At 40.4% G+C, this 12,084-nt stretch overlaps 1 protein-coding gene across 6 annotated transcripts in view; it reads left to right on the top strand.

Annotated features, from left to right (window-relative positions):
- Positions 1-394: 394 nt before the first annotated feature.
- The window catches only part of BCLAF1 (BCL2 associated transcription factor 1), a 31,884-nt gene continuing 20,194 nt past the window's right edge, over positions 395-12,084 (top strand). For 2 of the 6 annotated variants that reach the window (XR_009865525.1, XM_062186814.1), the window contains exons 1-4: positions 395-532; positions 5,106-5,202; positions 8,843-8,952; positions 10,152-11,063. Coding sequence is in view for 5 of the 6 variants with exons in the window: in XM_062186814.1 (XP_062042798.1) it covers positions 8,849-8,952; positions 10,152-11,063 (1,016 nt within the window). In the remaining variant the exon portion in view is untranslated. Of the gene's footprint in view, positions 533-5,105; positions 5,203-5,842; positions 6,011-8,842; positions 8,953-10,151; positions 11,064-12,084 lie in introns of all 6 variants that reach the window. The other 4 variants (XM_062186815.1, XM_062186812.1, XM_062186811.1 and 1 more) reach the window with 3 other exon arrangements.

Below are 12,084 nucleotides of genomic sequence, written 5' to 3'. Positions count from 1 at the left end.
CCACAGCGACCTCAGCCTCCCTCGGCTCGCTTTTGTTTTTGGCTTCGTTTGGGCCAGTCCTCCAAAAGAACGGACCAGACGAGCCCAAAGGAACCTAGGGGCGACAGTGAGGTCAAGCGAGTCCCCGCGTGAGGAAGGCGCCACTCCAAAGAACGCCACGCACTGTAGCCGGGCGCCTCACAGCGAGGGAAAGCGCCCGCTCCACCGAGGACTCCTAACCAGGCGGAGGCGGCCGCTACAGGCCGGAGGGCGGAGCCGCTCGATTTTCGCGCGAGACTAGCCGCGAGACTTCCCAGAAAGCCTCAGGCAACATCTTAATAGCGGCCAGTGAGCCGGTTTAGGGCGGAAGGGTGGGCGGGGCTTGCGCAGCTATTTAGCGGCACGCGAGGCCACGCCCCAAATCGGAAGTGACGGAGACGAGCTAGCGCGTCGAAGCTACCTCTATGGTTTTCCTCTCGTTCTTGAGTCGGGAAATGGCCGCTGTGTAGTTCCAACGGAGATAAATCCCAGGAACCGTGCTTTGGCGTGTCAGGTAGGCCTTGCGGCGCGTTCGAGTCGCTAAGAGGGCAGTGAATAGCGAGGGCGGGTGAATATCGTCGACTCTTTTGTGGGTAGTGACGGACTGGCGGCGGCGAGAGAGGCCGGCAGCCGTGGCGCGGTTATTTGTGTGGCTTTCCCTCAGCTTTCCTCAGATTTTTCGAGGCACTGCGGGTTGAGAAGGTGGGTGTGGGGTGGGGTGAGCCGCGCGGACGGAGCGCGCGCGCGCGCGGGGCTGCGAACCTGGCTCGAGAAGCAGAGACCGCGCGGCTTCCCCTGCGCGTGCGCACACTCCCCTCCTCAGCCCTTCCCCCACGTCTTGGGCCCGGACCCCTCCGCGCGCCCGACCGAACGCCCCGCGCACGCGCGTCTGTTCTTTCTCCTCTGCCTGCCTACGGCCGGGCGGCGCGATGTGCAACTTGTGTCCGCCTCATTGGCTGGGAGCGCTTTCTTCCCGGTCGTTGGAGCTTTGATCCTGTGACCTGCCGCAAAGTGCGATGGGTAGGTGGACTGCTTTTGGCGTTGTTTACATCCCTTTTCTCCAGCTTCCTGGCTACCTGGTCGGTTTACACCTTGTTTTTGTAAATTCTCCTCGGTGTTAGCATCCCGTTCTGCTGTCTCGCCGTGTGGCTCTTGGTACTGTGGGAAAGTTTTCTCTCGGGCTAATCTTTGTCGCCCTGGCAACCCACTCTTGTTTTGAATCGGACGTGCACTTTGGCTCAGCTAGTTGGTACCTAGCGAATTGTTTCTTAGCGCGGGGTTCATATCTTAGCTGTTGGACCTGGCAGTGGCCTTGCCACTGGCTGCCGGAAGGACCGTCCTCCCATTAGTATGCGCTAGGGAAGCCCTGGCCGTTGGGCGAGTGATTGCGGCCTATTACATCGCGTTAGAAATGTTGCAGCCATGATTGGCAGACAGTGCTGGGGATAATTGGGTAGGAGTGGCCAGTTGAGGTTGTGGACTTTGCCTTTGCTTTAAACCTCTAAGTTTGATTAATTTCTTAAGACGTAGTGGGGGTGCGTGCTTTTCTGCATCACACTTAAAAAGTGTAAGGGTTGAAAGTTAAGACTAAAGTTGAAAGCAAATATGGCTGGATCTGATGATTAGCTACTTTAAACTCAAATCCCTTTGCAGCCACCTATTTTAAATTTCTTGATAATAAAAAAGGAAAACAGAGTTCCTTGTTCGTCCTGTGACTTCTTATTCCATTTAGACTCTAGATGGAATGGTTAGGCTACTATTGAGAAGATAATTTTTACTTAGGAAAAACTGCTGCAGGTGGATTTGTGTTTTTGTGTGATGTTAACCAGTTCGGGGTAAATTCGATGGGAGAGATTGTGGAAAGTGGCTCAGTATTTCACAACTTTGGCCATTACATTTTGTTCAACACTGCAATCCCCCTGAATTTAGAGAATTAAAATGATGACAAAAGACTTTAGAGCAGATTCTTGACTTGGAAGTTTAGTATTTTAGAACTTGGTGAGAGAGACTTGTATGAAGTACTGCTGGGACGGAGTTCGGCATATTGTTTGGAAGGCCCACATCCTGGTTCTGCTTTCCATTCCAGCTTCTGTTGGTGCAGACCCTGGAAGGCAGCAGTGATGGTTCAAGTAATTGGTGGGAGACCTGGGTTGAGTTCTTGGCTTCCTAGTGTCATGGGCCTTTGGGAACTGAACCAGCAGATGGGAGCTGGCATGCTTGCTTTCTACTTGCCTTTGAAATAAATAAAAATGTTTAAGAATTAAATCACTTTAAAAAATTAAATCATTTAAAAATGTTTCTCACTGGTAGGCTAAGATCTAGTTGAATTTATCGAACAACTTAAGTGAGCAGCAATCTGCTAGATAACATGAGAGAAAACTTGGAGAAATGGAAGAATTTTTTTAAGTTTTGCATAGCGCTTTGGATTAGGAATTTTCAGAAACTGCATTTGAAATACTTAGTCAAATGCTTTCTGAATTCTTTGTTACTTATTTTAGGTAAGGGAATGGAAAAGACAAGCATTTTGGGGAATTAGTGTAAATGTTGTACCTGTAGGATATGAATTTCTTCATTTTTCATGTTTGGCTTTTTGCACAGTGGTCATCAATACTACCTCAAGAGTTGTAAACATTTAATTTTTTTTGTCCTCCCCAGACTAAAAAACAACTAGTCTAAGCGACACGTAATAATACAAGCCTACATTTTTGTGTAATTTTGGAGTTTTTAAAGACTTTAATTTTACTGGGCAAGCCAGTATTTCTTCATTTTCTAGGTAGAGGCCAATACCACATATCCCGAAAGTGGCACTCCCTGGTTTTAGAATGCAGGTATTCTGATTCTTCAGTCGTGTGCTCCCCCTCTTGACTAATAGTAAAGATTTTGTGACAGAACATTTCTGTTTCCTCATTTTAGAAAGCTTTTAATTAAGGAAATTTTCAAGCAGAAAGGTACAACATGATCATCTGAGTTTAATAATTGTTAGCATTTTATTAGTTTTATTTAATATTATTTCCCTTTTTTGTGGAATATCTTAAAGTGAAATTCCAGACATTTTGGGAAGTATATCTGGGAAGACTTATGTAATGTAGATTAATATTACAGTAATATTAAATTCAAGAATTATTTCAGGTAAACCTAATGGGTAGCCTGCAGAAAGACTTTCATAAACAAGGTTTACTGGTGATGATAGGTAATGGGTGAGTGAATTTTCATGTGGCAGACATTGAGTCAAGTTGTTTATACTCAGTAGGACCAGCCTGATTTTGCACATGCAGAAATTGCAGCTGAAAGAGATTAAGGTAACATGCAGTGTTGGGTAGCTAATGATGAACCAGTGTTCGAACTTAGTCTACTGGAATAATAGTGACGGGATATTATTTTTAAGATTTTAAAAGATAAGAATATCAGTAATTTGTTTATAAGTTGTGGGGCGCAAACTCCTTGAGTCTGGTAAAATGAAAGTGTGGCTCAAATGTGCTTAAAATCGTACCCTAAAATAGATTGATTCTAGGAAGCTGCATCTTAAGATATTTTGTTCTTCAGGTTCTTTACTCTCATCACTTCTGCCTGGACATTATGTGTTATTCCATAAAGATAGGCTCTGTTAAAATATTTATGATCTTTGTTTTTAAAAGTAAAGCTAGATTATATTTTAATCCTTGTTCCTCACTGGTTGGTGAATAGTTGGGTAAAGGCGTTTGAGGCAAGTTATTCTTTACCTTTATTTACACATGAAATCTGTTAGTGATGTTGGTTGCAATAAAGGGAATGTTGATTTGGCATTTTGAATTTTGTACCTTAATTTTAGCCACTTGAGCCACCCATTAAGAGTTTTGGGGGCCGGCGCCGTGGCTTAACAGGCTAATCCTCCGCCTTGTGGCGCCGGCACACCGGGTTCTAGTCCCTGTTGGGGCGCCGGATTCTATCCCGGTTGCCCCTCTTCCAGGCCAGCTCTCTGCTATGGCCCGGGAAGGTAGTGGAGGATGGCCCAAGTCCTTGGGCCCTGCACCCGCATGGGAGACCAGGAGAAGCACCTGGCTCCTGGCTTCAGATCAGCGAGATGCGCCGGCCGCAGCAGCCATTGGAGGGTGAACCAACGGCAAAAAGGAACACCTTTCTGTCTGTCTGTCTCTCTCTCACTATCCACTCTGCCTGTCCCCCCCAAAAAAAAAAAAAAAAAAAGAGTTTTGGAAAGAGCACAGGGATTGGAGTTAGGAGATTGCAAATTTTGGATTAACTATTTAATAAATTGAACTTCCTATATTTACTATTGGCTCCCTTTCCCATGCTGTCTATGTTGTGTGCAGCAGCTGTCTTTTTTTTTTTTTTTTTTAATATTTTATTGAGAGGAAGAGTTACGGTGAGAGGAAGAGAGAGAGAGAGGTCTTCCTTCCGTTGATTCACTTGCCAAATGGCTGCAGTGGCCAGAGCTGTGCCAATCCAAAGCCAGGAGCCATGTGCTTCTTCCTAGTCTCCGATGTGGGTGCAGGGACCTAAGGACTTGGGCCATCCTCCACTGCCCTCCCAGGCCAAAGCAGAGAGCTGGACTGGAAGAGGGGCAGCCAGGACTAGAACCGGAGCCCATATGGGATGCCGATGCCCCAAGTGGAGGATTAAACTGCTGCGCCATGGCACCAACCTTAGCAGTTGTCTTAAAATGTAAATTATATGGTGTGACAATCCTGATCAAATTCTCTAGGGGTTTCCCATTAAAGTTAAAATAAAATCCAAGTTTCTCACTTCCATGTGCTAGGTACTGTTTGGTCTGGTCCATTTCTATTTAAGTACACATTATGCATTGTTAGCTACTTTTGATTTTCTGAGAGTGACAGTTCTGTTTTCTAAAATCTAAATGATAATCTAAATGATAAAATTAGAATTCATGTAGCTAAACCAAAAGATTAAGTTGCTGTCACATTGTGATTGTTAAAGTTGAGTTTCAAGTTTTTGTTGTTAAAAGTTGTTTTCTAATGTTCCTCCTCCCTTGAAATCATTATATGTGCCTTTATTAGAGTTCATGGTATTATATAGAGTTCACTGTATATTTAATTTACCATAAATCTAATATTTTTTTAAATCTTTGCTAGGAATCTGAAGCTAGAGTTTAACTTCTCAGAACATTCTCTCCAGGAAGAATTTTACAGTATCTCAGTCTTCACTTACTGATCCTGCATAAAGCCCAAGGTAAGTAACACTCATCTTTCTAGTTTTTAGGTTTGGCTTAACTTGGAAATGTGACTCCTGAACTGATGATTCAGTTGGAATGATTAAAAGTGATGTGGTCTTGGGCCGGTGTTGTGGCACAGTGGGTTAAACTGCCACTTGGGACACCTGCATCACACATTGGAGTGTCTGGTTTGAATACTGGCTTCTGATTCCGCTTCTGATCCAGCTTCCTGCCAGTGCTCCCTGGAAGGCAGCAGATGATGGCTCAAGTACTTGAGTCACTGCCATGCACTTGGGAGACCCAGATTGAGTTCCAGGCTCCTGGCTTTGGCCTACCTCAGCCCTCGCTGTTGTGGGCATTTGGGGAGTGAACCAGTGAATGGATGGAAAAATCAATCTTTCACACCCCCTTCAGTCTTCCTCCCTCTTTCCTTTTATTCTCCCCCCCTCCCTGTTTTTCTTTCCCTCTCCCTCTGTGTCATTTTGACTTTGAAATAAATTAAAAAACAAAAACATGTAAAAGAAACATGTGATGTGGTCTGCAGGGTTTGTGTTTTTTTTTTTTTTTTTTTTTTTTTTTTTTTGTGCTTGTATGAAGTTAAGCCAGATTGTAAGTTAGTTTTAGGAAAAAGATTGTTTTAATCTCTCCTGCTTCTAGGTTGTATATCTGCTTCTTCTACTTCTGTAAACACATCTACTAAAAGACTCAGAATATACAAAGCTATTTAAAAACAAAACAAGACAGAAAGACCCTGCTACTTAACCCATCTTCCCTCATGCAGTCAAGAGGAGTACAATAACTTTTTTTCTCTCCTTTGATGTTAAGGTAATTAAAATTAATTGCTTATGTGTACCAAACATTGTATTAAGTAGAATACATGTGTCAACCCATCTAGTCCTTTACAACTCTATGAAGTAGGTACTGTTATTTTCTTCATATTACAATTGAAGTGACTGAGGTTGAAAGATACTAAGGTCATACATCTAAGGAAATTTTTGGCCTGAATTTGATACAGATGGTCTAAATACAGAGGTTATATACCAAGGTTCTTCTAGCCACATATGCTTTTATTTTTATAGGCGATCAGGAAAAAATCCAAATTTATTTTGGACTGATAATTAATAGATGTTTTCTTAGCACTTTCTTTGAAGGTTCAGATATGTATATAGAAACAAGAAAAAACCCCAGCCTTTAAAAAAAACTTGCTGTTTAAAACAAAACAAAACCCTTGTTCTGGAGAATGCATTCATTCAAAGGTTATTTGTGAAATAACTGTTGTACTCATACCATAAGCAGTGCTGTATTCTTATTGAACATAAAAGACAAAAGGCATTGTCCTTACCTTGACCAAATTTTCATTGTAAGGAATGGTTAATAGTTAATAATGCCATGTATAATATTGTTCAGATAATTCTGTTAAAAATGCTTGGTTGGATAGTCTATAGTTTTGGAAGGAGAATTTGTTTTTCTTAATCTAGAATCTGTTAATTGTGTGTGTGTGTGTGTGTTTTAATTCCACCCCAACTAAGATTTTTAGACTGGAAAAGCCTACAACATTCCTGAATCTTGTAGCAGAAATTACAATAGAAATGTCCCAAAAGCCAAGAACAGAGATTCTACAGATACATACATAACCCATACCTTTATCTTTAAATGAATTGAGAATGTTTCTTTTACTTATTAATACAGTGAAAATAAATTTTGCCTTCTTGGGATCTCCAAAATTTGCAGCTCTGGATTTTTGGTTTTATTGTTTTTAATAAAGAATTATTTGGGAGATAAAGTTCTCATGTTCATTTGCTTCACAAATGCCTACAGCAATCCCCCTTTGGTGGAGTGGGGGGAAGCCTGCCCAAAGCTTGGAGGGTCCCAAAGTGTGGAACTCAATCCAGATCTCTCACCTGGATCGCAAGAACCCAACTACTTGAGCCATCACTACTTCCTCCCATGGTCTTGGATTAGCAGGAAGCTGTAGTCAGGAGCCAGAGTTGGAAGTTGAGCCTAGGTACTGTGATCAGGGATGTAGCTGTCTAGGCTAAGTGGCTGCTCCTTTTTGTTTCTTACACAGTGATCTCAGAGTAGGAAAAAGTCAGTTTCTTGAAATCTAATTACAAATTTAATAAATTACATATGTCCTTTAAAAAGTTTGAGAGAAGCATATTTTGAGATCAAATAGCAATAAAGTGTCACAATTTGCTATGGTCCACAGTTCTTTTGTTTCAGACTGTAAATTTCACTATCAAAATAAAAATAACAGTTTGGTAAGCCAGATTGTCTTTTCTACCAAGAACTAGATCTCCTTTTGTTTATATTAAATTTACTTTTATATTGGTTGTGGGATTCTTATTCCACATTTTTGATCACTTGTCCTATATTTTACTTCTATCTTTATGTATTTCTTGCTTACTTGAGGTTGAGAAGAAGAGTAAAAGGTGGCGCTAATGTATTTGAAGAGAGTTTTATTTTAAAATATGTTTGTCATTTATGTCCTTTGAGAAGGAGCTATGCAAACATTATCAATGTATAACTTCTGTAACTCATTTTAATAGCTCCAAATACTAACCTGTAAAGGTGATCAAAGTTTAGTTAGAGAAAATAAGTGCCTTCAAGTATAATTGGTTGTGGGGGATATGATTTAAATATATGGAAATTTCAGACTGTTAGAAATTTAGTAAGTCGGTTTTTATGGAAATAATTATTTTGAGTAATAAAATAATGAAATTTATAGCCAAAATAAGGTTGGGAAGTGGAGACTGTACTTTTAAAAATCTTTCGAAAGTTTAGAATATGACAGAAGGAATACACATGCAGTGACTTCCTTGGAAATATAAAATATAAATCAGTCCTGTTTAATGATTTTTTTACTTCTTGAGGTATAATTGCAGCATTGGATACCTTACAGTGTTTAGAACTAAAGTTAAAGTACTGGCTCCCAACTTTTCTTTTCCATGTACTCCTAAGATTATCCCTTGTGGCAGTCTCTCCAGTTCCTTTTACATCTTCCCAGAAAGCTACAGGGTGAACTTGGTATTGTCACATAAGTCCATTTTTATCCTGTGGTCATGACTCCTGAAGAGCAGAGCCATTATTTCAGCTGTTTGAAGGCATAGTGCCCTTTATTCTACTAGGAGACTCCAGTACCGCTCCAGGCAGTATTGTGTAAATGGAGTGGTCAGTTTGGTCCTATTTCAAGACCATAAACTACTGTGATGACTGTCTTGTAGATTTTATTTTGCTTCAGTATTGTGCCACTTGTATTTTCTTTGTTTCAGATTCCTTATTTATGATACTCTGATAATATCTTTTTTTACAGAAGAGATAGGCATTTGTATTGGGCTTGGAATGACATCTAGTATACTGCTGCAGTCTGATATCATTGCTCTTTGTGGCATCTGCAGCTGTTGCTTTTTTGGATTGTGGCATATATGTGGGGCAGTCCATAGAAATTTTCTGTTGTGTCTTCAATATACAGTACCTGTCATTTAGGTGATGACACAGTTTTAGTTAGGATCTTGAACTGTCTTCTAAATTTCATTTGAAAAGAATGGTAATGATGAATAGTGATGTCTGAGAAATACATAAAATTCCATTTGTATCTGCAAATAATGTGAAACTTCAAAAATAAGATGGTGTTAACCATTTTTGCTCTTTGACTAGGGAGAAATGGGTCGCTCCAATTCTAGATCACATTCTTCAAGATCGAAGTCTAGATCACAGTCTAGTTCTCGATCAAGATCAAGATCACACTCTAGGAAGAAGCGATACAGGTGAATTAATGTGCTCTTAATTCTTCTAATAATCATACCAGCAAATATTTATTGAGTGCCTGTTACCTACTGACAGAATGCTGAACCCATTAATATATTTTATTCTCAGAGTCTGTGAAATGAATCTCTTATTCTCACCTTAAAGTTGGAGAAATTGAAAATAGTTCCAATTTGCAGATAAATGTGGATAATAAATGACAGAACTTAGATTTGAATCCATTGAGTCTCATTCCAGATCATTGTGCTAATAAATGACATATTCCTATTCATAATATTAAGAGATGAATTGGGTAATATAAAAATTATTTGGCAGTAAATGATCTCTGTTCTTATAGCATCTCATTTCTGACTCTTGAGTCTTTGTATCTGTCGAAAGATGTTTTTTATTTGAAAATGACTGGTTTTTCTTCAGTTAGTAGTACATGCATAGCATATAAAATAGAAACCACACATTGAAAATAAAAGTGGATACAATCTGGGTCGGCGCCGTGACTCACTTGGTTAATCCTCTGCCTGCGGCACTGGCATTTCATATGGGTGCCGGGTTCTAGTCCCGGTTGCTCCTCTTCCAGTCCAGCTCTCTGCTGTGGCCCGGGAAGGCAGTAGAGGATGGCCCAACTGCTTGGGCCCCTGCACCTGCATGTGAGACCAGGAGGAAGCACCTAGCTTCTGGCTTCAGATCGGCATAGCTCTGGCTGTAGCAGCCATTTAGGGGGGTGAAGCAACGGAAGGAAGACTTCTCTATCTGTCAAAAAAAAAAAAAAAGTTAAAAAGTGGATACAATCCATTAAAAATAAATCATGATTTTTGTGTCTTTCTAGGCCTAGTTTGATTATTTTCTAATGGTATTTCACTTTTATAATATTGGTTAATCTTTTCCCTATTCAGTAATAAATAGTACCATTAAACGTTTTCATGTTATCTATTTAAGTGGCTGCCTGTAAACTGTAATTTTCTATTATGTCCTAATGTTGTACATGCTGATTTTCTTCCTATTTTCTATGCCTTATTTCTAAGATCTTTAATTTTCCCTCTCATTAGTTACCTTAGAAGTAAGGCTGTTTTTTTTTTGTTTATTAAAAACAGTGAACTTTTGTACAAATAAGTTTTTTACTATTTACATGCTATTTTAACCAGAAATACTTAGATCAGTAGAAAGGAATTTTTTTTTCTTGCATTGATATTTATTTCATTTTTAGTTCTAGGTCTCGTTCCAGAACATATTCAAGATCTCGTAGTAGAGATCGTATTTATTCTAGAGATTATCGTCGGGATTACAGAAATAATAGAGGAATGAGACGACCTTATGGGTACAGAGGAAGGGGTAGAGGGTATTACCAAGGAGGAGGAGGTAGATATCATCGAGGTGGTTATAGACCTGTCTGGAATAGAAGGCACTCTAGGAGTCCTAGACGAGGTCGATCACGTTCCAGGAGTCCAAAAAGAAGATCTGTTTCTTCTCAAAGATCCCGAAGCAGATCTCGCCGGTCATATAGATCCTCTAGGTCTCCAAGATCATCGTCGTCTCGTTCTTCATCCCCATATAGCAAATCTCCTGTGTCTAAAAGACGAGGATCTCAGGAAAAACAAACCAAAAAAGCTGAAGGGGAGCCCCAAGAAGAGAGTCCTTTGAAAAGTAAATCACAAGAGGAACCGAAAGATACTTTTGAACATGACCCATCTGAATCTATTGATGAGTTCAATAAATCATCAGCCACATCCGGTGATATTTGGCCAGGCCTTTCAGCTTATGATAATAGTCCTAGATCACCCCATAGTCCTTCACCTATTGCTACACCACCTAGTCAGAGTTCATCTTGCTCTGATGCCCCTATGCTCAGTACAGTCCACTCTGCAAAAAATACCCCCTCTCAGCATTCACATTCCATTCAGCATAGTCCTGAAAGGTCTGGATCTGGTTCTGTTGGAAATGGGTCTAGTAGATATAGCCCTTCTCAGAATAGCCCAATTCACCACATCCCTTCACGAAGAAGCCCTGCAAAGACAATCACACCACAGAATGCTCCAAGAGATGACTCTAGGGGACGTTCCTCCTTTTATCCTGATGGCGGAGATCAGGAAACTGCAAAGTCTGGAAAGTTCTTAAAAAGGTAGGAACTAGAGAATTCAGGTTATATTAATACTTTGTTCTTTGATTCTATTTGGGACTAATTAAAATTACATTGTAATATGTATGTAACTAGCTGTTTCTACTCATTACTTCCTCCTCTATAAGAATTCCATATTGTTTTTACTCTTTGGTGGGCTTTGGAAGTTAAATGTTAAAAACTAATTTATAGTCCTCCTTTTTTAGGCCAGAATTAAAATTATAAATGAGGAGAAATTAAGTTGTATAAAGTATGATAAATGTTAGAAATTGTATAACTGTTGAGAAAACAATGTGATATGAGAGCACCGAAAGCTTATTTTGTTCTTTTCATTCTGAGAGTGTAGTCTAGATAAATAATGTCATATAATTTGTGTGGTATTATAAACAGTGCTTTCATGGCCGGCGCCGCGGCTCATCAATAGGCTAATCCTCCGCCTTGCGACGCCGGCACACCGGGTTCTAGTCTTGGTCAGGGCGCCGGATTCTGTCTGGTTGCCCCTCTTCCAGGCCAGCTCTCTGCTGTGGCCCGGGAGTGCAGTGGAGGATGGCCCAAGTGCTTGGGCCCTGCACCCGCATGGGAGACCAGGAGAAGCACCTGGCTCCTGCCATCGGATCAGCGCGGTGCACCGGCCACAGCGCGGCGGCCATTGGAGGGTGAACCAACGGCAAAAGGAAGACCTTTCTCTCTGTCTCTCTCTTGCTCTGCCTGTCAAAAACAAAACAAAACAAAACAAAACAAAAAAAAACAGTGCTTTCAGTATTTAATAAATTCTGCTTGACTGTAGAAGAGATGATAATATTTCTCATTGACTCTAATAGTGTTGATAGATGCATTAACAGGGAAAAAGTAAATGAAATAGTTTGTAATTTTAAGTGTAAGCAGAATTCTAATAAGGGAATTATCTGTTAGTGGTTTGCAGTCTTAAATTTTAGGCAATGTTGTATTGATATAGAATTGTGGACTGTGACTAAATAAGATAGATTTGAGAATGGCTTTACCTTTTTATACTAAAGCCTTATAA

The sequence above is a fragment of the Lepus europaeus genome, chromosome 3, assembly GCF_033115175.1.
Source record: "Lepus europaeus isolate LE1 chromosome 3, mLepTim1.pri, whole genome shotgun sequence".
Lineage (NCBI taxonomy): Eukaryota > Metazoa > Chordata > Mammalia > Lagomorpha > Leporidae > Lepus > Lepus europaeus.
The sequence above is the reverse complement of the archived record's forward strand: the minus strand, read 5'-3'. Positions and strand labels throughout refer to the sequence as shown.